This window comes from Vitis riparia, chromosome 19, assembly GCF_004353265.1.
Source record: "Vitis riparia cultivar Riparia Gloire de Montpellier isolate 1030 chromosome 19, EGFV_Vit.rip_1.0, whole genome shotgun sequence".
In the NCBI taxonomy this organism is placed as follows: domain Eukaryota; kingdom Viridiplantae; phylum Streptophyta; class Magnoliopsida; order Vitales; family Vitaceae; genus Vitis; species Vitis riparia.
Genome location: NC_048449.1, coordinates 13,745,661 through 13,773,492, shown reverse-complemented (window position 1 = coordinate 13,773,492; position 27,832 = coordinate 13,745,661). Strand labels below are relative to the sequence as shown.

Sequence of the window (27,832 nt, the reverse complement as noted above, 5' to 3'; positions counted from 1 at the left end):
GAGTAATATATATTTACGTTATTCAATTACTCATTACTTATGTTATCAACATATTTAAGTACTTGTTGGATGAGTATATTGAAAGATATTTAAGGATTTACCCAACCATTTTATGAATGATGAATATGATTGGATAAATCGTATGCTTTAGTTAGATTATATTTGTACATCCAAAGATTGCAAATGTATTTTAACATGGGCTATGAAGTTATCCATTAAAGTATATATTAAAAGCATCATAAAGTTATCATATATTGTAATATCTACCTAAAGGAGAGTTACAGTATATATGTAATATTTTGCTAAGTTAGTTGTTTGAATCTAAATGTGTTTTTGCTTATAACTTACCAAATTTAATCACGAAAGCATGATATTTTATGTTATAGTATTGTCCTCAAATTTGCTAATTATTTTTCCATATTAAGTTTATTATTGTTCCTTTAAATAAAGAATATTCATGATTGAGGACTAATTAATATCATCATGAATTTTGATGATATGCAATAAATGAGCCCTTCAAAATGATATGACTGCAAAACTAAAGATCTTGGAAATAATTGATGAATTTTCATATTATGCAATCTTGTTTGAGTATAGACCATTTCAAATCTATCCAAAACACTATTAAGAATGAGTGTGATATGATTGAATTGGTCATCATATTTCTTTGAAAGGAAACAAGACTACTTGATGAAAATTCATTCCCCTTGAAGATTTATGAAACTTATAAGAGGTCAATGATTAATGTTTACAAGAATTATGAATGAACCAATTAAAGAGATTATTCTTGTGAAATTATCAAGAATCATAAAAGGAAACTCAAAATGTTAAGTATCACTTTATTGAAAAAGTATGAATAGTTGAAGGATTGCATAAATTGTAAAATATGATTTAAAAGAACAATTAAGTTTTGTTCTTTTGTATGATTAAAATCATATTTCATTAAAGTTTTCCTTTTAAATGAGATTAAAAACAAATAGAATAAAAGCATGAAGTTAGAGAATTATGTTTGAAGGTGGTAAATGTTACAATTGTTATTAAACTATTTATGCACTTGACACTTATGTTATATCAAGTATAATTGTAATTCAATGCTACTCGGTTAGGAGTATGTCAAGCATCTCTTACTACCCCAAAGGTATAAGATTTACAATCTAAACCAAAGTATCATGATTGATTGTTGAAACTAATAATGTTGTGGTTCATTAAGAATGTTTATATCAGTAGGGGTGATAAGTACCATGAAATATAGTTAGCTAAAGAGTTATAATAAAGTTGTCTTTAACTTTATAACTTCTAAAATGTTGCTTACTATTCATGAAGGTTAAAGTTAGTAAGTAGCAATTAAATGATCAATCACTCTTAAATGAAGTTAATTGGACCTCTTATTATTAGGAATGGCATTAAAAATAAATAAATATAATAAATAATCTTATAAGGGGAAAGATTTGCTATTCTAAGTATCAACCATGTGGTATAATAACTACATAAAGATTTTTCAAGTTAGAAGTTTAGTCTGAAATGTTTTACTTTTAGGTTTACTTGATACTTCAAGTTTATTTCTCGATTAATGTAAAATGTGAGCCAAGTGGGAGAATATCATATTTTCATTAAGTAGCTCATATTTTAATGATTAAGTTTAAGAGATAAACTTGTGGTTGTTAATTAAAACTGTCACTGAAAGTCAATTAAAGTTGATAAACAAATTTTAATATTCCTTTGTGATATCTTAAGCTCTATGATATCATAACGTTCTTTGGATTTAAGAAAACCACTATCATTTAGTGAATATATCCAAAGATTAGTGGGAGAAACCTTTTTTTTATATTGATAACGTCTTGCTAATCATTACTAGATTTCTATTTATCATAGTAAGTTATGAAGTAAAATCTCAAAATTTAATGGTAAATTATATAAAAGAGACAATGTTATGTGATGGGATAATATATCCTATGTAAAGTTACATGAATTGTTAGATTGTCTCATAAAGTAAAATTTAAAGGGTTTTGAGATATTGATGGATTGGAACTGTTATGAGAGAGGAACCTTAATGTTGCATGCTTTCTATTTACTTTTATATTCAATTATGCGGAATAATATATAGTTGAAAGTCTACTTTTGTTATTTGTTCTTATGAATTGAAGATTATACAAAGGAACAATATTATGTAAAGGTATGAAAATCTTCTATCAAAGTATGTATTGTGGCATAATGTGTCACAAATTATGAATTATGGTTGCATAATATTATTTTAGAACTTGGATTTGTCAACTTTATTGCCAAGTTGCTAAAAATAATAGATTTTGTTGTCACCTCTCTTTCAACAACAAATATTTTATGATCATTGAGGACATAAGGTTAAAGTTTTTGTTGTATATGAGATAATTCAGAAACAAGAGTGTTAAATTAATTGATTATGTGTACAACTTATGGTTGAAGACCTAATGATGAAAAAAAAGCTACTAGGACATTGAATACCTCGTCGAAATTACGAGTCTTAGCTAGGCACATTATGGTATTGGTCTCATGATGATGATTATTTATTGAATTATCTAGAGCTCGATTATAGGTTTCTAAAATTTCCTTATATTTGTTTTGTATACATAATTGCATACAAATTAATGTGAAAAGGAAAGTCTTTGACAAAGGCAATATTGTGGACTATTATTGTACTTTTTACAAGTCATCACTACAAGAAAAAGAGTCATTGTTGACATATATTATCTTTACTTAAAGTAGTATATGCCAATATTTTTTATTTAAATGGGCAACTATGACATATAAAACTTAGTTAAAAGAAATAATGACATATATGAATTCCAGTTATTATTCCATGACTTATGACGATGCAACCTTGACAGAGAATTTATAAGTCAATATAAAATTAATATATTTTTATGTCAAGGTAGCTAAATAAAGGCAATAATGACATATATGGAATTTGCTAAAATTTTCTTTAATTTATAGTAATACAATCTTGATAGAAAAATTATAAGTCAATATATATAGTTAAAATATTCGTATGTCAAGGTTGGTAAAAGCTATCTTGACAAATAATTTATAAGTCAATGTAATTTCATTTATAAATCTATTAAGGTTATATTAGTAAATATTGAAAATCTCACTTCTCATTTTTTTTTTCTTTTAATTCTATCTAGACCCATTCCCATCTAGAAGCAACTTGAAAGAAAATCCTAAGAGGCCACCATTAAATATTTTGTGAAAAGTTAAAATATTTTCATGAAAATTTATTGGATTAGATATTTATTATCCATGCAAATATATATCCTTTATAGGGTTTAAATTTTTGTTTTTTTATGTTTTTTTTTTTTTTTTGCATTTTTTATGACATTTATTAAATGATGTAACATGACTTCCTTTTATTTGGTTTATTATTGCAACCATAATAATTATGAAAAAAATTCGTTATAGTCTTTTGCTCCTCATGGCATGTTCTGCTGGTACACACCCGATTGGTCCAGTGCCCGTCACAAAAACCCTTCGTGCTCCAAGCTTATATAGCCTCTGCAACCATAAGTTTAGACCATACATATAAGTCACTAAAATATATAACATTAATACATTGTATTTTGTTAGAAAATGGGACAACCCAACGCACAAAATAGTAATAGTGCTTATTTATAAAGTTTACATGCATTGGAAAAGGGTCTAATGTAACAAGTGTCTCTACCTACCAAAACAAGTCTCTTGTGATAGACTATCATATATGCAATACCATAATGCATTTGCCCTCAACTCATCCCCAATTCCTCATTAGATTCAATAGTGAATATTTTATGCAGATTAGGCCAAAATGTAACACATGCTGGGGAGAATTACCATTAGATTTTTTCGGCACTTGGAGATGATATAGCAAACATAATTGGGAAGAGTAAATTGGCGAGATCTTGTAGAGTTGGGCACCAAGTAGTAGTTGTTGACAAAGTCGTTTCTGCCTAGAGTGATGAGGACGAGTGCTTTAAACAAAAGGAAACAAGACATGTTGGCCACATATTATTAAAGAACACCCGGGAGAAGTGGAATGTACAAGTTGCACCATGTATGGAAGGCTAATAAAAAGTTATTTCTAAATCGTAATTATTTTTTTAGATTTTAAACAAAAGGCAACAATACATGTTGACCACAGATTATTGAAGAACACATGGGAGAAGTGGAATATAAGGATACAGCACATACCAAAGGCTACTGCCTGAAAATGATGACGGACCAAGCTTGAAAAAGAAAGTGAAGCACAGGGTTGTCTCTGAAGAAATTATTAGTTGGAAAAACGCACTCAAAATCTCGTTAGTAATAGGATATCACCCTTGAGATTGTGGACCAAAAGCGAGATGGATGGACTCTCCCTATGTCCTCATCTTCCCTTTTCCGGTTCAAGGTGGCCACCTCAACGCCATGCTTAAACTCACCCAAATACTGCGTGTTGAGCCTCCAGCTCAAATACCATTGCCACAGTTTTTTTAATCTATACAACTTACAAGAAAAACAGAAGCATTCCAAATTCTAGTAAATGACATGCAAAAAATAAGTAAAGAAAACAACATAAAATCACAAACGCACAAACAAAATGATTCAAATGGTTCACCCAATAAAGCTGTATTGATAGGCAAGGGCAGTGAACAAACTTCACCAATTATATAAAAAAAATTTCCCAACCATAAAAAAAATTATGTCTAATATAATAACTTAATATTATAAATTAAAATAAAATTAATTTTGATAAATCAATTTAATGACTTAAAGCTTAAACATAATTTAACTTAATATTAAGTTTTAACAAATATAGTTTTAATTAAAAAAAAAGTTTCATTTGAATGATTTTACTATATCTTGGGTTTTTTTTTTGGAAATTTTCATTAGGATTGCAATATGAGTAGGCCCAAGCCATCCAATCTAGAGCTCAGGTTGACCTAGACAAAATTTGAAGAGCCTCGTCATTGTCATTCTACTGTATATAATCCTAATCCTTGACTGACTTAGATTTAGAAAAAGGAATGAGAAAATCAAAACCACACACACAAAAACAAAAGGGAAGAAAGACTATGCATTGAGCGAGTGGGAGGAGATGTATTCTATCTTGGGAAAAGAATCTGAGTCCACGTCTCTCAAAGTCCACTCTCCACAGCGTGGTCTCTGGAGTAAGAAAAGGGAGACGAGGACCAAAGAAAAAGCCAAAGGAAAATTGCAGCTGGGTTTGATGCCAACCCAACAAGTCACGGACTCGGCCCACACCTAATCCCACAGTCCTCACTCCTCACCCCCGAAACGGCTGATTCCACCGCTATTCTCGCCGTCTAACTTCCTTGCAATTTCTACATCCTCTATCATACAAATATGCTCATCTTATAAAAGAAGTATGCACCATACTGTGATATTTCACGTCACATTTTGATGATTATATTCCAAGGGCAATACACATACTGCTGCATAAACAAAGGGGCAAATTTCAAGGAACAATTTTTAGTTTCACAACAAACATTTTCTTGACCATACAAAAAATAAGGGGAAATTATTGAAAGCTAAAATGGTACTGGTAGAAGAGAGGAAACAAAGAGATGTAAGCAGGGCAACTCTCTTTTGTTAACATCTCTAACATTATTACAAGCGCTTTTCCAAAAGGCCAATCCCCGCCCCCCACCAACCACTAATCGTACCTAAATCATCATCATTCCTAATGATAACCCTTATAGACTCTATACTTTTCCCTCCCAGACAACTTTTATTCCTTTCCTTTTTCCAAATTCTCACCCCTGAAATCCTGAAAAACCAAAGAAGAAAAATCTCAGCAATATTTTGCTTTTGATCATTGTCTATCATTTTTTTCCTTTTCCTTTTTTCTATGTGACTTGAGCATTTCATCATAAGATTAGAGGGGCTTCATCAAGTGTCAGTGAGTCCATCCCCGAGGAACATCCATCTCCCGGTGCTTCATTGCAGGAGGCGCCGGCCAGTGCTGCTTCTGCGGTGGATACAGGCTGTTCCTTCGCCCTGGTGGCGCATCTACAGTGATTATCAACAAGATGTTTATTGAAAAAAAAAAGATCAATTATCAAAGGGAAGTTTGTATAGTACCATGTTGCAAAGAGAAACGGCCACCCAGTGATGGTGATACAACACCCATTTCATCAAAGTTGAGTTTCAGGGCCTGGGCTACTCTGGTTGGTATAAGGGCAGTGGAGCATCCTGATTAAACCACGGGACACAGCAATTAGAACAACTCCCAAGTGCCCATTAGAAAAAGGAAAAATGAGAACATGGAAAAGCAAACGGCAAAGATGCAAGAAGAAAATCTGTGAAAAGACTCCGCAAGTAGTCCCAAAAGAACTATTCCGGTTCACATTGTCAGGTTATATCCAAGAAATAAAAAAAAATAGAAACCAGAAGATTAATCAGAATCTTTGAAATCAAACCATGCCATGAAAAGAATCAAAATTCAAAGCAAGTTGTGGATATTTAATGCAGTGGAGGTGTATTTTTAAATGAATAGTAACAGATCAGACAGAGAGAGAAGACAATAAGCAGGTTAAGAAAAGGCTCAAACGACCCAAATGGGCGAAAATGGTACCCTGTTTCTTGCATGAATCTGAAGGGTTGTCAGTTCCACGAGGCAAGAAAACACCGGTGCCACAAGACCCACTTCTGGAATCAGACCCAGGAAGGAAAATGGCCCTCAGACCATAAACCTTGAAACAAAAACTGTTTTAATTCAATTGATTTACCCCAAAGTCCACAAAAATTAATATCTAAAACAAGAGCTGAACACTTGTTGCATGTCGGATTCCCCACGGTGAGTTCCGATGGAGTTGACAACCGAGTTCTACATGATGAGCTAAAAAAACGTTTGGGTCGAGCCATCCCCTCCACCTCTTCACGAATCATTTGCTGCATATTGAAACTGTTATGGTGTTTAGTTTGAACGAAAGAAGAAGACGACATCACAGTGAGACTAGGTGCTGCTGATCTAAATGTGCATGTGTGGAGGGATAAAGAAGGAGAATTAATGGACGGGAAGCATGGATATCATTATGACAAATGGGTTTTGGGCAGCCCAAAGCATGGGCTGTGTCAGAAGAAAGACGCTTGATGTCTGATAAAGGTGGTAGGGATAGGTTTTTTTTTATTGCCTAAAGAATAGGTTGTTGCAGGGTATGGCATGGTCTGAAGTAGTTGTCTTGAGCAACTAAAAATAAGCTTTAAAGAGAGAGTGGTATGGCAGATACGTTTTAAGCCATCTGAAATATGAGTAGTAGCAAGCAGCAACAAAACACAATTGATGGGTGAGAGAAATGGGAAGCTAGGCTAACGACCTATGGAGACTATTGATGGACAGTTGATGCATGGGTTAGTTTAAGGTGTGTTTGGTGTGTTTTAAATTAGATGAAATCTAAGTATAAATATTTCGTAAAATCATACAAGTTGCATATTTGTTTTTGATTTAGAAAATTAATTTATTTTATGTTTTGATATGTGAATTTTAATATCATATAAACTTTACTTATGATTCATGATATCTAAAAATAATAACTATTTTGGCATGTTTATTATAAAAAAAATCACACATTTTGTTTCATATTTTAAGACATGAATTAGATAACCATAATAAACTTAAATTTTAATTTTGTTTTTGGTTCATAAAGTATTAAAAAGAGAATTGCTTTGATATATTAATAAACTAAAATCTTTATTTTGATTTAGGATTCCTGTGATGTTAAAAAATTAAATTATTTTATCATAAAATAAGGCTTTGAATATATATTTAATAACCTTAACATATTATTTCTCAATTTAATCATTCAATATATTGATTAATACCTCAATTTCTATAATTTATAAGATAAAGTTAACAAAAAAACTTGAATCTTATTAAATCATTCTTAAAAAGAAAAAAAAAGAAAAAAAAAAGAAAAAGAAAAAACTCATTCCAATTCATTATCAAAACCTTATTGTATTTTAAATTTTTAAAGAATATGATATCAATTATTATATTATTTTAAAACATGAATTTATTTGTAAGAATTAAGGTTTTAGAATTCTAAACAAACCTAAATATGCTGTAAATCAATAATAATAATAATAATAAAAACAAAGTCCTAAACTAATAATTAAGGGTCACTACACACAAAATAGGGATCCACTTAGTCTCTCCAAAATATCTAATTGAAAATCCAAAACTAGTGATCAATATAGTCTTAGTGGACCATCAATTAATAAGAGCTAAACACAACTTAAAAAATGACCACAATTGCACACTAAAGCATCAAAGGATGTAGGAGGACAATCCTATATGGAATGTGTCAAGAGAACAAAATACAGGGTTTATAATATTCTAAGAAAAAAAAAACACATTACCATATACATAATCACTTTGTAAAAAATGTTTTCATTAGGATTATAATTGAAATGTTGATATAGAAATTAAATAAGATGTAGAAATTCATTATGTTTCTTATATATTATTGTATTTGGATGCCATATTAAATTATAAATAAGAATTCATTGGAAAACAAATATAAATCTTGTTTAACTAACTATCAAATGAAAACTAGATGAAGCAAAATATAATTTTAAAATATTGTGTTTTCCTTTATTTGTATTTTATAATTTTTAATTTATTTAATCTTTTCATGTTTTTTTTTTTTTTTAAAAAAAAGGCAAAAAAATTGCTCTTAAGAAGCTCCCTATATTGTTAATGAAAAAACAATTATCTGATAATGTTGTTAATTTCTAAAAATAATATTTAGTTTTTAAAAATGAAACTCTATTTTGAATGGTACGGTGGAACTATTACAAAATATTGTTATGATTGACTAAGTTTTCTTACCTCATAAAACAAAAGGTTCTCTCTCCAACTACAAAATGTCTGTTTTGAGATTACTTTATTTTATTTTTTTCTTATTTTCTCTCCTTCTAAGCTTTCTTTTTGTTTTATGATTCTCTAAGCATAATATGTGTTTGTCTTTATATTTATTATAATAATTATAAGAGATGGATGAATGCACCTCCCTATTTCAATTTTAAATTTGGATTATTGGTCAAGTTGTAATACCATTATATATATATTATTTCAATTCTTCAAAGTACAGTGATCTTTCTCATTAGCCATTTAAAAAATATATATATTAATACAATAAGCTTTAAAATTTCATTTCCATCTTGAATTTCTCGAATAAAAGATTCTATTAAGAAAATTAGAGGAGAGAATGTATCTAATCAACCTCCAATAGGCTAAGAACGCACCTCTTTTCTCACAAATTTTTTTCATTGTAGGAGTACAAGGCTTAAAGGTATTCTTTTTCTAAATTGTCCATGTAACGGGGGTCCATCGATGACTCCCAACCAATTAAAGTTTAGGGCATCAAGTTTTAAGGATCTTTCAACCACTAACTCCTCGGATTTTACCCTGGACTTTTGAGAATGAATTTTAATACCCAAGCACCTATAGTGTGTTAAACTCCACCTATCCACCCTTGTAACGAGCATTGAGGTCGGTGACTCCCAACCAATTAAGGCTTAGGGCACCAGGTTTTAAAGATTTTCACCATATACCCCTCAGACCTTGCTCGGGTTTCAAGGCAAGCAAACATTTTTTCTTTCTTTCTTTTACAATGTGTCCCAACACTATTAAATGAGGTCAAAGGTACCAAGTCTAAAATTTTCCTAACTCAAGAGGGAAATAGTTTTTCATCTTATAATCGGAACCTATTGTGCACAATGTGTGGATAGCTTAAAGTGGAAGAACTAAGGTTGAATTCAAAAGAAGTTTCAACAATTCATCAATTTTCATAAGCATAATACAAAATCTAAGTCAATTAAAAAGACAAAAATTCAATTTCTCCCATTTTAGTTTTGAAAATTTTTCCTTAATAACCATGGAGAGTAGAATAAAAAACTTAAAAATTTTAAAAATTAAACAAAAAGCAACTAAATTACCAAAATAACTTAGCATTAATAGCAATACTTACTTCCTTAACTCTCCCCCCACCAAGCTGAACATTGTCCTCAATGTGACAAAAGCGATTAAAAAATATGAAGGAAGTGGTACCTCTGTGACATGGAGTCTGAGTCATATAGGAGAAACCACATGTTTCAAAAAAAAAACAAAAGAATCAGTGAGTAGAGAAAATAGAAAAATGTCAAGTTTAAACAAGAATTGATGTCTATATATGATGTATCATCAGTAATACATCCAATCCCAGAATATAAGACATCAAAACATGGAATTATGTATACTAATATAATAAGTAAATACAAAAAATAAAGAGATGATCAAGTAATGGTAGAGTCATGTGGAGCTGATGCATCTGTGGTGGCCTCTTGAGTGGATTGGATCAGGATTTTGACTTCTGTTCTGGTAGTCTCCTTAGATGGCATAGTCTCCTCAACTGGAGCTCTCAGTTGGTAGCTATGGGATTTGATGGTTTAAGGAGGTCAGAAATGAAGTGAAAGGCTTCATGTGTGTGATCTCAGGGTGCGCGGGGCTCTCCTCTTCATATGCATGGTCGTGGGGCTCTGTTGGCATTTTAGCAACTTCCTTTGGCTTTGCAAGGTGTTTTTGCAAACCTCCCTCCATTTTGCAAGTCAATTTTGCAATTTGAAGGCCATTTCGACACTTGGAGGTGATTTCGCAGCCATTTCGAAGCTTAGAGATCATTTCGCAGCAAAGTGGCATTTTCGCAAACCATTTCGCAACCTAAAGGTCATTTTCGCAGCCCATTTCGCAGGTGCGAAATGAGTGTATGAGGCTTCCAAATGGCACTCGTGTGCCAAAAAGTGGTTTTGCAGCTTCGAAATACCCTACGAAATGGAGCTTTGGCTGCGAAATTGGAAGTTTTTATGCTTTGGGATTTCGCAGCCGTTTCGCAGCTGCGAAATGAGGGTCATTGTGCTGCAAAATGGCACTCGTGTGCCAAAAGTTGGTTTCGCAGCTGCGAAAATTGGCTTTTTTTTTTTTTTTTTTTGGATTTCGCAGCTGCGAAATAAGGGTACTGTGCTGCAAAATGGCACTCGTGTGACAAAAGTGGTTTTGCAGCTGCGAAAATTTTCGCAGAGAGGGGCCTGAGGCTGCGAAATGGTTTCGCAGCAAAGTGTCGATTTTGTAGAGGCGGCGAAATCTCGCAGACCCCTGTTTTTACCCTGTTTTGCACTTTTCTTGCTCCAAACGATTTTCCTTCAATTTCTTTTGCAATTCCTCCTAATTTTGATTATCCAAAAACCTATATTACATCAAAACAAATTAGAATTAAAGCATTGAAATCAAAATTAAAGCATTTAAATCAAATTTTAAAACATTGAAATCAAAATTAAAACAGGTAAAAAAAAAAAAAAAAACAAAAAGATATGGAGTAGCTAGTCTTTAAAAAGACTAAGTCCATCAAAAAATTTGATCCTGATTTAGCTTGCCCAGATCCCATATGAAGTTTGCATCTCTCACTTGGGGCTTGCTTTGTATGATTTTCTCTTGGGGGAAAGGTGGAGGCATGTGTTTCTTCATCAATTCTTCCTTGATGACTATCCTCTATGGTTCTTCATTTATATAGTCATCTTTCTCTATACTTTTCCCCTTTTTCTTTCCTTTGATTTCCTCCCTATTTTCTTTCTCTGTTTCACTCTCTACCTTATGCTCAAGCTTACATGTGGGCAGATCAACCTTTTGAAACTTCAGCCACATAACTCATGAAGTTCATGGTAGTCTCTGCTATCTCGTATTCAATATGGCATGCACAATAGAGAAAACAAAAGAAAACAAAAGAAAAACAATTCAAAGAAAAAAAATTAAGGTAAACTAAAAACTAAATAAAAGGTATACTAAAATGTGAACAAAGAAAAATAAACAAATAAAAATAGTTAGTAAAAAGAAAAGAAAAGTCACCAAACTTAGTACTCTAGAAAGGTGATATCACTGTAAAGTGGCACCATCCCCGGTAACGGCGCCATTTGATTCATGCCCAATTGGTGTCTCAGCTGATTCGTGTCCAGCTGGTGCTCCTTGATTCCTAACATCCTGCAAGTGTAAAGGCAATGTTGGAAAAGTTTAGAGTAGAGCCTTGGAGGTAGTGGAGTCACGTCATCAGCATCCTAACTATCAAGTGCTTAAATGCTGCATGCTAGATGGGAAGTGGAAGACTACTTATAGGCTATAGGATAGTGGAGAAAATGTCATCTCTCCAATCATCATCCCTAAATTGTTAGCTACTTATAGCTTGTCAAAATATTGAACATTACCACACAATCGGTGGAGAAAAAAATAAATAAAAAGCGGAAAAAAAAATCCATAAAAAGTTGCTGCTATATATTTAAATGTTTTTTATATATATAATTAGAATCAAGGATAAAAATATCAATAATTACGCATATATTGGTACTTCAATTTTAGGGATATATCGAAAATATCAGAAAAATATCAATGAATATTTTTTCACAAATATGGGTGGAGCAAAAATTATTTAACATTCATAGGAATGCTTGGAAAATTGTAAAAATGATAAAATAAGCAAGAATACACATTTTGAAATTATTTTGTAAGTATAATTGACATAGATGTGATAAAAAGAAAAAAACATAGATAAACAAACATATATCGGTAGATTCAATATTTCAATTTTAAGAATAATAAATATGTATTTTGGAAATGTATAAAGTTAGAATAGAGTTAAAAAATATTTGTTTTTATTGAATAAAAATAATTTATACATATGACATTGCAATAGGACTTAGTATCAAAATGAAGATCGATATGGTTCTATCATATTGTTAGATGAAGGGAGCCTATTTTGTTGAAGACAATATTTATTTTCAAAATTTTAAAATACTTTTATCATAACATGTTTTATTACATTTTAAATGAAAAATGAAATTAATTTATATCAAATATTTTATTTGAGATTTATTAAAATTATTAATAAATTATCTTATGAAATTAATTTTAATTTCTAAAATATGGCCTTTAGAAAGCAAAATTGCTGATTTCATCAAGCGAAATGTCTCATAATTTGTTTCGTTGTTTTTTTTTTTTGTACTAAATCTAAAAATAAAAAAGCCACCCACTTCCTCTGACTCAGCCATGAAGAAGCCATTTTTGAAGTTGCCTTCCACAAGAGAGAATCCCTAAAAAGGCCATTGTTTCCTCTGCCACTCTCATTGAAGTTGCCTTCCACAAGAGAGAATTCCCAAAAAGGCCATTGTTTCCTCTGCCACTCTCATTCAACGCAGGTACTAATCTAATAAGTTTATTATTACTATTATTATTATTGCAATCCCCATTTGATTCCCATGAAAATCCATCACCCATTCCATTTCCAGGAAGATTCTTCCTCTGTTGATTTCGGAGACAATCCATGCAAAACCCCCATGGAAAACCATAAAAAAAAAAAAAAAGCTTTTTTCTTTGCTCTGTGTGGTTTCTGGATGTGTTGTAAGGGTGTCTCTTAGCTTTTGTGCCATTGGATTTAAATATTATGAACCCCAACTCCACGATTTTTGAGGCAGGCTGAAAAACTCAACCTTTACCTGCAAATCATGGTCATATTATTGAATAGCATGTTATGTCTTTTTAAAAAAAAAAAAAAAAAAAACGGACAATTTTGTATCCTGTGCGTGGCTTGGACTAGTAGGAAATATTGGTAAATTTTCTGAAAAATCGGTAAAAATACCGATTAATATCGAAATATCAGATAGATTTTGGAAAATTTACCAAAATTTCTGTGGACCAATTATTGGTTACGAATTTTGTGTTGGAGCCGGCTGATTAATGATATTTCTCTCTGAAATAGTATTTTATTTATAATTATTATGAAAGCAATGATAAACAATTTATTAAAAAACATGACAAATTTTATGGTAAAATTATTTATTAATAAAAAATTGTTTATATGAAAAAGATAAACATTAAATATGAAAATTCTAAAATTATTAAAAGAAAAATATTATAAAATAAATATCATAAAGAAATTAAAATGGATATTTTATAATTCTAATTTATTTATTACAAAATTCATTATAAAATATTTTGTTGCTATGTAATAATGGTCCACAATTACCAACCCATTGTAGAAATAAGCAAAGCTTTCTCAAACTGCATGGGTACGTAATGATGATCCTATCTTTTTATCCAAACTGTAGAACAAGAAACATGAAACCTGGATAAGAAAAAAGGAAACAAGCAAAGGGAAAAAGAACTAAGAGTTTTAATGGATATTGATGTTCTATTTGTTGTTTAAAAGTTCATATCCTTGTACCAAAAATGCAGGTCCTCCTAATCATGGGTTAGTTTTTTAGTTTCTCAATCACTAGAGGACAATTTCAAGGGACAAGTCTTGTTAAGGTAATTCTTTACTCTCTCTTGTTTCTCTCTCTCTATACTTTCCCATGAAACTCTAACTTGTCAATACTTCATTTTTTTTAAAGGAAATTGAACATATATAATCAAACTTGTAGTTGAGTTATTTGATGGTTAGTAGATTTGGTCTAGTGGGTGGGTTTACTTTTGATTTAATTTGATTCCATTGAATGTGACGTTGATGACTTTATATTTTTAATATTAACTTTTGTTTGTTTGTGGCCAAGTGTAATTAAATTTCTCTAGTCATGAGTTTTCAAGTAAATATATTTCTTTTTTCCGCTACTAGGCAAATAACAAATATGTTAAAGGAATTAAATGTATTTCATTTTAATGTGTTAAGGATACTTAGATAGAATTTAAATAAGTTCATGCATGAAACATTAGACTTCCCATTCTAGCATCCTTGTATGACAAAAATTTCTCTTATTACATGCTAAGGACATTTAAGTTGTCAAAGAATGCAAATGGTTCATTGATGAACTAGTTTGAAGTTGACAACTTCTAACTTAGTCTAGCATGTGAATGAGACTTTTTTTCTACAAATGATGCTTGAATTATCGAATTGGACAATATAAGGAAAACATAATATCTTTGAAGTTACGCTCTTATGCTTCATTCATTTTTTAGAAATTTCGACATTCGTTCCTTTTGTTCTCTGGGTGCATATTTGGACAAGGCTGAATAATATGCCTTCTCCATTTTGTGTACTTGGAGAACTATAAGGAAATGCTGTCGAAATTTTTCTAAAATGAAACGAAACAGAATAGTAGTTGACATGTAGGGATTATGTATTCCTATATGGGATAGGAACCACCACCTAAACTAGGAAGTTGGAGATGTTAGAATGCATAAGACATGTAGTATAAGTTGATATTAGTTTAACAAGATAGAATCATGAGAGTTAATTATGTTTCTTGGTTTAATATTTTGATATATAATTTTATTTTAATTTTACAGAAATATGCATAATAAATTATCTTTGATGATTCGAGAGTGAATAAAGACTTAAACAAATGTAAGATATATTTATTTCTCATTTGCATGGTAGCACATCAACTAGATAGGATCATAATTCTATAAGAGAACCACATTTATTACTTTGGTTCAATACGTAATGAAATTAAATGTATTTAATAAGATGAAATATCATGAAGTAATAGAAATTTTAAATTGATAATTTGTGGCATTAACTACAATGACATGAATTGAATAAGACAATTTTTATAATTAACCACCCCACTTTCATATACTTGTAGACAACATGGATATATTACATGATGAATCCTTTTGATATATGATACAACATTAACATTTCAAAAGTGTTAAAACAATTACTTTTGTAGACAAAAAAAAAAGGTCTAATGCATGGAGAAAGAGCCCTTACTCTTAACAAGTTGATTCTAATGTTAAAATTCCTCATGATTAATTCATTGTGTATTTGAATCATAGAATGGATCGAAGTTGGATGTCTAAAGATAGAATGTCAAGGGAGTACGAGGAAGGAGTTGAATACTTCATTAATTTTGCATTAGAACATTGTCCCAATCAACGTGGAATTCGTTGTCCTTGTATGCGATGTGGAAACTTAATACATCATACACCTAACAAGATTTGGGAACATATGTTTTTCAATGGAATTGACCAAAGTTATTGTACATGGTATTGGCATGGAGAAGCAGGTCCTACTAGTAGCCAACCAACTGAAATGGCACAACGTTATGACACGATGGATTGTGGTGACGTTGCTAGTACAGTAGAACTGGTTCATGCTATAGAAGATGAGTTTATGACAGACCTAATGTCATTTAAAAAATTGCTTGAAGATGCTGAAAAACCTTTGTATCCTAGTTGTATAAAGTTCACAAAACTTTCTGCACTAGTTAAATTGTACAATGTGAAGGCACGGTATGGGTGGTCAGATAAAAGCTTTTCAGATTTACTCCAAATATTAGGGGATATGCTCCCGGTCAACAATGAGATGCCCTTATCCATGTATGAGGCAAAGAAAACATTGAATGCATTAGGGATGGAATACAAAAAGATACATGCATGCCCAAATGATTGCATACTATACAAGAATGAGTTAAATGAAGCATCTTCATGTTCTACTTATGGAACGTCAAGGTGGAAGGTAAACAAGGCAGGGGCAAGAAACACTAAGAGGATTCCTGCAAAAGTGTTGTGGTATTTCCCACCCATCCCTAGGTTTAAGAGGATGTTTCAATCTCCCAAAATAGCGAAAGACCTAAAATGGCATGCACAAGGAAGAGAAAATAATGGTAAACTTCGACACCCAGTGGATTCCCCAACATGGCAACTAGTAAACCAAATGTGGCCTGAATTTGCTTCAGATTGTAGGAACCTTAGACTTGCCATTTCAGCAGATGGTATCAATCCTCATAGTTCCATGACCGGTAGGCATAGTTGTTGGCCTGTTCTCACAATAACTTACAACCTTCCCCCTTGGTTATGCATGAAGAGGAAATTTATGATGTTATCTTTAGTAATATCAGGACCACAACAACCTGGTAAGGATATCGATGTTTATTTGGCACCATTAGTCGATGATTTGAAAACATTGTGGGAGGTAGGGGGGAAAGCCTATGATGCACATTAACAAGAGTTCTTCACATTAAAGGCTATTTTGTTATGGACGATTAATGATTTCCCTGCATATGGAAACTTGTCTGGTTGCACCGTTAAGAGATATTATGCTTGTCCAATATGTGGTGAAGAAACAAATTCACATTGGCTAAAACATGGGAATAAGAACTCATACACCGGGCATAAAGATTTCTTCCATGCAACCATCCATTTAGAAAGCAAAAGAAGGCATTTAATGGTGAACAAGAGTTTAGGTTACCTCCAAAAGAACTTACTGGAGATGAAATATTTACAAAGGTTGATATGATTCATAACTCATGGGGGGAAAAAAAAGGCTAAACAATGTGAATCCTTTGCTAATCCGACAAGTTGCTGGAAAAAGAAGTCTATATTTTTTGAACTTGAATATTGGAGATATTTTTATATCCGACACAACTTGGATGTCATGCATATAGAGAAGAATGTTTACGAGAGCATCATTGGAACTTTACTTAACATTCCAGGTAAAACAAAGGATGGAGTAAAGTCTCGACCTGATCTTCTAAAAATGGGCTTAAGCCTGACTTAGCACCAAGGTTTGGGTTGAAGTGAACTTATCTTCCTCTTGCATGCTATACTCTTAGTAGAAAGGAGAAGAAAATAGTATTGCAGACTTTAGCTGATTTGAAGGTTCCAGAAGGTTATTGTTCAAACTTTAGAAACCTTGTGTCCATGGAAGAGCTAAAGCTTAATGGTCTTAAGTCCCATGATTATCATGCACTTATGCAACAACTACTACCAATAGCAATAAGATCCGTGTTGCCTAAGCATGTCAGATATGCCATTACAAGATTGTGTTTTTTCTTTAATGCACTTTATGCAAAGGTGGTGGACGTGTCAAGATTGAATGATATACAACAGGACATAGTGGTGACTTTGTGCTTGTTAGAGAAGTATTTTCCACCTTCCATCTTTGACATCATCCTTCATTTAACAGTGCATTTGGTAAAGAGAGGTTAGATTATGTGGATCAGTGTATATGAGATGGATGTACCCATTTGAAAGGTACATGAAAGTCCTCAAGGGTTATGTTCGAAATCATAATCGTCCAGAAGGGTGTATTGCTGAGTGCTATATCGCAGAGGAAGCCTTAGAGTTTTGTATAGAGTATTTATCGGGCATGGATGCAATTAGGATTCCTTTTAGTATGAAAGATTAATGGAAATGTGGGAAACCATTACTTGGTGGTCGTGTAATAACTATTCATGATTACAAATTGGTGGAGCAAGCACATCATTATGTTCTACAAAATACAACCATTGTACAACCGTTTATTAAGTGTCATATATGTGAATATTTGATTTTAAAATTCTAACTAATGTTTATACAAACCACGACTTGCCTATTTTTGCTTGATAATGAACATATGAAATATTTGAAGACAAAATATCCTCGTCAATCAAAGAGAGTGAAGTGGCTAGAGGATGAACATGTGCGCACATTTAGTTATTGGCTTAGAAAAAAGGTATGAAACTATTCATACTCCCCTTAAAATTTAATGCCTACAAAATTTAAATTACATTAAATTACATATCATTAATGAACCTTATAGGTTGTAGATGACACAAGTAAGAAAGAACCTATTGAAAAGGAACTTAAGTGGCTTGCACAAGGACCAAGACAACAAGTTCTTACGTACCCTGGATATATCATTCATGGTTGTTGTTACCACATCAAGAACCGTGATGAGGCACGAGTCAACCAAAACAGTGGTGTTAGTATTGTGGCATCGACCATGCAAATTGCAAGTTCCAAAGATAAGAATCCTGTGCTTGGTGACATGTGTTTTTATGGGATTATCACAGAGATATGGGACCTTGATTATAACATGTTTAACATTTGTGTTTTTAAGTGTGATTGGTTGATAGCAAGAATGGTGTCAAAGTTGATGAGCTTGGTTTTACATTAGTTGATTTGAGCAAGATAGGACATAAATCAGATCCTTTCATTTTGACAACGCAAGCCCAACAAGTTTTTTATGTAGAAGATCAAGTTGATCCAAGATGGTCTATTGTATTATCAAGGCAAAAAATGGAGTCGTTTGACATAGAAGGTGATGACAACATAGCTGACAATTGTATGGAGCATCACCCATTTGCGAATGGGATGCCTAATATTAAGTCTTTTGATGAAGTTGAAGATTATGATGAAATTTGTATGCGTACTAATTGTGAGGGGATTTGGATTGAAAATTAAGCTTAATACTTTTTTTTGGTTGTGATTGTGATTACTAAGTGTATTATGTGATTTTTGAGTTATTGTTAATATACAATATGATGCTCAACAATTTTATGTTTTTATTTTATTCTTGTCAAATATATTTTTATTATTATATACTTGCTAAGCTATTCTAAATAAATGTAGTTAGCATCATATTTATATATTTTGAATAGTTTGAACTTTCATTTGAGCTTAATTGATATGTAGTTAAATAAATGTTGCTTATATGTTGATATTGTATGTTTAATTTAATATTAGACAAGATAAAGCCATTACTCACTTATTTCATATTGATTCAACTTTTAAATAATTTAAGGGGTAATTGCATTGAAGGTTTCCATAGATTTGAATTAAAAACTTTAAATCAAAGTGTTAAACTACGTACTATGCAAAACAAAGCAAAAGGTTTTATGGGAAGATAGATTGAATCCACCAACCCATAATGAACCGGTTTGAAACATTAATAAATAACATATATGAATTAACTGTAAACATAATAACAACCTACCTTATATGAAGTTGATCTTTGTTAGGAGTCACCTAACAATGGAAAAATATGTTTTAATTGATAGTTGAATATTCTTATTTCCAACTGAAACGGTGTATGAATACCATAATTTTTATTTTCTTGCTCCTTCCTTTGTTTTAGGTCACTTGTTTATGCTAGAGAACAAAACTTTTGAGAGATAATTGATCAAGTTGCAATTTTTGTGTAATTGAATAACATTAGTTTTAAAAATTCAAATAAAGTTTCATTAATGTGAATTTGGTGGATTTTTGACTTTATGTGAATTTAGAGAAAATCTTCTTCAATTTATTTTACTTCAACGAATGTAGTCTTTGGTTTGTTATTGTTAACTATTAGTGACATTACTCCATCCTCAATATTGTGTAAGTGAAGCCATGTATCCTAGAATCATTAAAGTTAAGGCAACCACATCTCATTACATATGATTAATACTTATATGCTTAATAGTAGGAAAATCAAACACCTTGCAATGCATCCTCAACCCACACTCTTAAACTTCATTTTATGAGTATTGCATCCTAACTAGAAACATGCATTCCAATTAGGACCTTATAACAGTAGTGACTAAAATAGATGTAATTTAACTAAGCTATAATGGTAGAATGTGTGGTGTGTGTGTGGTGTGGTGTTTTATAAGATAAGTCATGGTAATTTTCTTTAAACTCGATGATATGTTGTTGTTGAGGTTTAGCAATAGATTAGCCTATTAATTTTATGCATATTTCATAATCAACATTTAAGATTAATTTTCATGTATTGCAAAGTTTGTACAACAATGATTTATTCATACTTATGAAATCATTTCGTAACTAATTTCTTTAGATTTAGTTGAGATACATTTCAATGTTGTTTATTATTGCCTAATTCTGAATTATTTGGGAACTTGGGAGAAAAGTGCTACATTTTTATGAATGGCTCACAAGAAGAGATAAAAAGCAGGTTAACTATAAAAATCATGTTTTACTTTTGAATGTAAGATAATATATATATATATATTATGTATGTATTATGTTTATGAGTTTAATCATTAGTCTTTGGATTGTCATGTAGATGGATGAAAAGGAAGGAAAACAGAAGATTACTTCACCAAAAAGTTAAGAGGCCCAACTTTAAAACCTGAAAATTGCTAAAAAGAGAAGTAAAGGACTAAAAATTGACATTCAATATAATGATGATGGTGAGGGATGGTGAGGGATATGTAAGCTTGTATCATACATGGGTTGTTAGCACGAACCATGGTGCCAGTTTATCATACTGATTGGAGAGTAGTGCTTGTGGAATTGAAGGAGAAATTATGGGATTGCGTTAAGGTATATAGAAATCTATTGAAATTATTTTTCTATATTTTGTGTAGATTGACATGATTATTAAATAACCAATATCTTCTATAAAGTATGTAGTAATCTAATGAAATTATTTTCCTTTATTTTGTGTAAATAATCAAGATCTTATATTTTAGGGTGCATTCTTGGTTGATGAGAATAGCAAACGTCATAGCATCCATTGGGACTAGCTTTAGGTCGTTCAGGCACAGATTGACAAAAGAGTATATCCTGCCTTATAAGGATAAGCCCGAGTATCTTTTGCAGCCACCAACTTATATAATTACATTCCAATTGAAGACTGGAGAAAGTTAGTGGCTAATAGGTTGTCAAAAGAGTTTTCAAGTTAAATCAAAAAAAGGAAAAGAAAGAAGGGCAAAATACATTTATATTCATTGAGTGAGTAGGAAAGGATATGCAGGACTTCAAGAAGAATTGGTAAGTTGAATTAGTGTATTTTATCTTGTTGGACATTTACTTTTGTAAAGTTTAATTACTTCACTTTTTTGTTTTTTGATAGATGCAAAAGACAGGTTCTGAGGAAACCTATTGATAGATGGGTCTTGTGAAGCTAGCAAGATTGAAAAAAGGTGAATATGATGAAGTTACGAGGCCTGTAGTGGAAAAGATTGTAAGTTGTCAAACCTTATACTTAGTTTTAGTCAATTTCATTTGTTTTTTTTTTTTATTTAATATGACTTTTGAAGTATCTTATATTTTTTTGGAGATGAGTTGACAAAGGCTGTTAGGAAGGGAAGATCACATGTGTTGGCCAAAAGGATATCCTCACTTTAGCATTGGGTACATTAGAGCATCTGGACGGTTAGAGGAAAAGGTGGAAAAAAAAAAACCCAAACAATTCTTCAACACACCAAAACCCACAAAAACTCTTGAAGAGGAGGAATGTCAAAGAATGTTAATGGAGAAAGTCAAGAGCTTGGAAGAGGAGATCATTGCTTTGAAAGCTGGAAAAAAAGAACCCTTCACACCCCGCTCTGAAGTGAGCAACACAAACATAAGGAAACAATTGTTGCAACATGAAGAAATAGGAGGGAAGACTGATGATAGTGCTCATGTGGAGAACTATCAGCACAAGGACTCAAAAGCTTTCCACTAACTCAGGTATATATGCCTTTTTCTAAGTTAAATTTATAAAACAATTATAAAATAACTATAATGAAAGACTAAGGATTACAAAATATGTTTTTACAGTTTATAAATGCAATTAGCTCTTGAAACTGACAGATAACATTGTTGCATATGGAACTTATTTACGAGATTCACATATTTCCATTAATGGTGTTGATATATTAGTGGTCATCCTTTACCCTCTTCAACCTAATGCACTTCTTCCATTCCCACTTTCTGAAAACATTAGGACAACAAGGGAGGTGTTGGATATGAGGTTTTGTGGCCTATTGCATTTGTGATAAATGATGATGATGAGGTGAATAACGTTATACCCAAACTTTCAAAGTTGAGTTAAATTTTCCTACACTCTTGGTTTTCTTTATTTTTCATTTTAATGTCATGCATCTATTTATGTGTTTAGGATGTTGGCAAGAGGAAGAATAAAATGAAGAAGATACAAGCATCCCCAAAGAAAATCAAATAAGAGAATCCTAGAGATGTACAATTATTTTCTAAAACAGTTTCAGCAATGTTGGAGGGTAAACCGGCACCCAAAGTTGACTTTCCAATCAATGTTTTTGGGATGAAATTTCAAACTTTCCTCTTGACAAGTGAAATGAATGATGTAATTTCTGCAAAGAGTGACTATGAATTGCATATGTTTCTATATTTGGTGAGATTTTGTTGTAAATCTTTATGTTACATTCATGATATAAATAAGTAGAAGTTGTTTTTTTTTTTTTTTTTTTTGTCAAGTAATTCTAAATTGGGTGATATTTCATTAGGCGGTTGCCATGAACATCTGGATGAGACACTACAGGAGAAAATTATATTTATTCATCCAGGAATGGTGTCCAAGGCTGGAACAATAGCCCCACCAAATTGAAAAAAGAGCAAGGTTCATTGCTAATCACCTAATTGACTCCAAATTGGCAAACTTGGTTTTCTTCCATATAACCCAAGGTAAGTTTGTTAATCATAATTGTTTTTAATTTCTTAGCCTTATAAATGCTATTTATCTAAATTATATATTAATATATTGTAGGTTTCATTGGGTTTTGCTGTAATTGACCTCAAAGCACAAATAGTCTACTATTTAGACTCGCAATGCAACACCATACCAAGATATAAAAGATATTGTGAACATGTAAGCCTACCATAATTTTAGTTTTCATATCTCAAACAAACACTAATGTAATCTTATTTTTTGTAGGGGGTTTCGAATTTTGTATCTCAAAAGAAGAAAGGATCTAAAAAGAGCTCAAGTGGATGGTTGTTGAGGTTATTTTTTTTTTCTCCAAAACTTTTTGAAGACTTACCTACATTTAAGTTGCTTTCTTGAATGAAAATTTACTTGATTTTTGAAATGTAAAGATTCTATATGGCTTTCTCTCACATGAATATAAATCTATATATATATATATATATGAATTTTCTTAGTTTATAATTGTTTTTGTTATTATTTCCTATTTCTAACTTGAGTTGAGAAGGATACCATATATGTTTGTTTCACTACCTTACGAAAATATAATCTAAAATGCTATGAATACAATGTACTCATATGTCCATTATTCCACTATTAATTAATGAAGTAGTACTAAAAAAGAACAAACCCATTTTTTCATGTGATTGAAAGATTTATGATCCATTTTTACCTTCTACAATTAATATTTCAAGAAATAGTAATAGAAACTAGAAGAAAAATAGTAAACTTTTTTTAAAAATGCATGACTAGAATACTTTTTTCAATTGTATTATGATGTGGAAGATCAAACCTTAGAAAATTCAAGCATAAAAAAATTAATATATACATAATTAGTCAATTTGAAATGTTGGTCATAGGAAGAACAATTATTAAATTTTGATCACTATATCCATAGCATTTACAATCCTTTAGAACAATTTAGATGTGTGTGTGGGTAAGGAAGCAATGGGGATCCTTTAGATAGCTTTGATCATGTTACTTAGGTGTGAGTTGTTCTTTATATCTTTCTTTTAACCTTAGTATGTCTTATATACATCCTATATTTAGTTTAGATGTTTCTTGTAAGGCACAACCTCTCTCTCTCTCTTTCTCTCTTTAATCAAAACTCTTTACTCTTTTATCCATCTTCAATCAAATTGTTCATATGTAAAACATTTATTCCTTATAATTACTAATTGCATTTCTCTTCTATAATGTCAATCTATGAGATGTAAAATGAGGTTAATAGTACATATTTCCAAATATATTATCGATAATTGCTCTTGAAGCTTGATTGATTTACCTTAATGAAGTCTTCAAAGTCATGATCTTTTCTAAGGGATATTCTCACATAGACAAAAGTTAACTATTATATTTTTTTAAAGTTAATCACTATTCTTAATAAATATAATTAATCATTACCTTTATCTATTCATTTTTTTTTCTCCATATTTCACATATACATGGTATTGTACATTCTTATATTTTACCTAATTTAACCCTCCAAGTTGTAAACATGGGAGCTTAAGGTATTATGCTAGACATGTATTGAGTATAATTTAGGTGCAAATTTTACTTGAAACTAACATTATGTCATTCATTCCTTTTTTAAATTTAAAATGTGAATGATGAAAAAATTGACCAAATTTATATGATGTCATATTTTATTGTGAAATTTTGTTGCTATAATTTTGCTCATAGGGGCCCAAACAGTTGGATGGTGTCATGTGCGGATATTTTGTCATGCGATACATGCGAGACATAATTGCAAATAGAAGTCTCTTAACATCTCAGGTTTATCTGCCTATGTATTTTCATAAGTACATGAGAACTTATACATATATTTAATGTTTCACAATAACATATTTTCTCTTGTCATATATTTTAGTTTGAAGGAAAAAAAACCTATTCACGAGCTGAGTTAGATGAAGTGAGATCTAAATGGGTCTCATTTTTAGCACTCTTATCTTAGACCAAGTATAGTGGGTATGTTAATTTATAATTTTTTAATAAAATTTCAGACATAAATTTCAATTAATGTTGCATCTTTTCTCTTTTGCAAGGTTTCGGTGACATTTGCAGTTGTTGCAATTTTGAGATGACAAGATCATATGTAAGATCTTATGTCATGCATAGATGCTGAAGTTTTGGATACTTTTGGGTACATACCTATATCTTTTAAAAGATACATTTGATGAAAGTACTAATTCATATATTTTTTTTATTATGTATGTTTGTTGGATTCTTTCGCATAAATTTTGGTACATGTTAATATCATTTTAGTAAAATTTCAAATATAGACTTAAAGTAATGTTTTTTTTTTTTCTTGCAAGAGGTTGGGTGGCATTTGTAGCACTTTGCAATTTTTAGAGTATAAAATCATGTATAAATTCTTGGTATCATGCATAATTATTTAATTTTTGGTTTTTTTAGTAAATATCTTATATATATATATATTTGATAATATTATAAGATCATGTATACTTGTTAGGTTGTTTATGGATACATTTGATATATTTAGGATACATATTTATATCTTTTAATGAACTTTCAAACACAAATATAAAATAATGTTGTTTTTTTTCATACTTGCAAAAGATTAGGTGACATGTTTAATATACATTGGATGTAGATTTTATGAATAAAAATGATACATAATCTATCTAAAGCAGATTTTACTTTGGCTGTCTTAGTAATGCTACAAAATGAGTTTAACCTTACCTTTTGTTAATCTTGCAGGTTCATAGAAATGTTATCCAACATAAAGGAAAGTGCCACTCTTCCTCTCCATTGAAATGGTGTTCACCATGGAAGGAAAGCTCCTCTCATCATATTAGTTTTTGGTTTGCCAATGCCATAACAAGTTAAGGTTAGCTCCTTGTTAGTGATTAAATTTGAGATTCAAAATTTTCAAAGATCGTATCAACTTGAATTTGGTTTAGGAGTTGAATGTCTAGTCCTACATGGTATGCATTTTAAATAACACATCTTGTCTTTCATTTCACATCCATGGAGTGAGGTTGTAAACATGTTATCAAAATCTAAAGCTGCAGTCCTAGAAGTTGTCCCAAACAACAAAGGGCACTCACAAACAAGTAAGTTGAAGAATAATCTTTCAATGCATTCTCTTTGGTTATTAATGTGTTGTAGTACAAATTAAGTCATAGATAAGTACATTATGAATTTTGTATATACAAACAATGGTCTTTGCTGATCTGATAAGATGTCTTATTTGTTACACACCATCATGTTATTACTACAGATCATTCTTCTTCTCTGTTATAATAAAATAAGATCTCTTACAAAGATGGGAAAGGTCAATTCACCTCGAAACTTTCTTGCTAGTACCCACTTCGAGGTTGTTATAAAAATCAAATGACTCTCTTCAATCCCCCATTTGTATATGGTTTTCTCACCTTTTGGACTTCAACTGCTTCTCAAGTGCCATCTTCTAAGTCATATATCAAGCAATCTAAATCAGGAACATACCTTGATTCCTTCATATGCCCAATCAAATTTTCCAGAACTGATTATATCCCCTCTATTTTGGGGCCCACCTCATCCCCAACAACAAAACTATAGACATGATTTCCTACCTCGACCCAGCTCCTACCAGTCTCCTTCTTATTTCCCATTCTTTTCATCAACTTTCTCAGTCTTACAAACTCCCCCACTTACCATCAACAGCATATATATTTGATAGCATCACATAAGTCCCTGCCATATTAGGCCTCAGATCCAATATCCTGTGAGCAGCTAATTTTATGGAATTGGGAAACCTGTGTGCTTTACAAGCTCCAAGAAATGGCCCCAAACGCACTCATCAGGCTTGAATGGCATGCTCTCTATGAGTTCATAAGCTTCCTCAACTTTCCCAGCACATCCTAGCAAATCCACTTCACACCCATAAATCTCCTGGTCTGGACTAATGTTATAATCACCCACCATTAATTTAAAATATCTCAAGCCTTCATCTACAAGTCCAACATGACTGCAAGCACTAAGAATGCCTATAAACAAGACTTAGTCAGGCTTAATATCTGACCTGACCATCTTGTCAAACAATTCAACAACCTCTTCTCCATACCCATGAGTTTCATACCCAATCATCATGGTAGTCCAAGAAACCAAATCTCTACGAGACATACCCCCAAAAACTTGGTACAAATCAACAATATTTCCACATTTGGAATACATGTCTATAAGGGCATTAGACAAGGCCAAATTCCCATCAAGGCTCTTCGAATAATCCTCCCATGAATCTGTTGTCCACAATTCCAAAAATGCTAACATCACGCAGGCAGCCATAATGCTGGTAAATGTGAAGCTAACTAAGATAAGAAGAAATAACATGTAGGATAAATCACTCAAAGAGGGTATATCCGAAGTCTCAGAAGAATTTGACATTGGTCGGATAAATTTTATACTTAAACTGAATATAGAATGTCTACCCACCTGGTTTGGGTGAAGATCTAATGTCCCTAAAAGAGAAAGTGCCCCAATCTCTGCTGGTAGCAAAGACAACACATTATTCTTGAAACTTGAAGCCACAACAACTAGATGAATATCAAATATAAAAAGATTTAAAATGAAAGAAAATCTACGTACACCAGACACTCCCAAATATCTAAATTTTTTTGCAACAAGGAATGAGAATATGACCCCAT

General features: G+C 31.5%; 1 protein-coding gene and 1 pseudogene across 3 annotated transcripts; both read right to left on the bottom strand.

The window, feature by feature from the left end:
• Nucleotides 1–5,442: 5,442 nt before the first annotated feature.
• Nucleotides 5,443–6,982, bottom strand: LOC117909362. 3 transcript variants are annotated; one of them, XR_004650344.1, is made up of 3 exons: nt 6,584–6,730; nt 6,091–6,201; nt 5,443–6,006 (listed from the first exon to the last, which is right to left on the bottom strand). XR_004650344.1 is itself a non-coding variant. In XM_034823380.1 (3 exons), exons 1-3 carry the CDS (start codon nt 6,952–6,954, stop codon nt 5,906–5,908), a joined length of 441 nt encoding a protein of 146 aa, XP_034679271.1. In that variant the 5' UTR covers nt 6,955–6,982; the 3' UTR covers nt 5,443–5,905. The 3 variants fall into 3 exon arrangements, 2 of the variants coding, with proteins under 2 accessions (XP_034679271.1, XP_034679272.1); XM_034823380.1 differs by lacking the exon at nt 6,584–6,730 and adding an exon at nt 6,738–6,982 and having other exon boundaries at nt 5,443–6,018; XM_034823381.1 differs by lacking the exon at nt 6,584–6,730 and adding an exon at nt 6,738–6,982.
• Nucleotides 6,983–26,547: 19,565 nt separating this feature from the next.
• LOC117908235 lies at nt 26,548–27,572 on the bottom strand (annotated as a pseudogene).
• Between the last annotated feature and the right edge of the window lie 260 nt (nt 27,573–27,832).

Coding starts and splice junctions, on each gene's coding strand:
- LOC117909362 (XM_034823380.1), bottom strand. CDS start 6,954: ATGTCGTCTTCTTCTTTCGTTCAAACTAAACACCATAACAGTTTCAAT. Junction 6,202..6,737: donor TAATTTTTGTGGACTTTGGG/GTAAATCAATTG, acceptor TGGTTTAATCAG/GATGCTCCACTGCCCTTATA. Junction 6,019..6,090: donor CCGTTTCTCTTTGCAACATG/GTACTATACAAA, acceptor TAATCACTGTAG/ATGCGCCACCAGGGCGAAGG.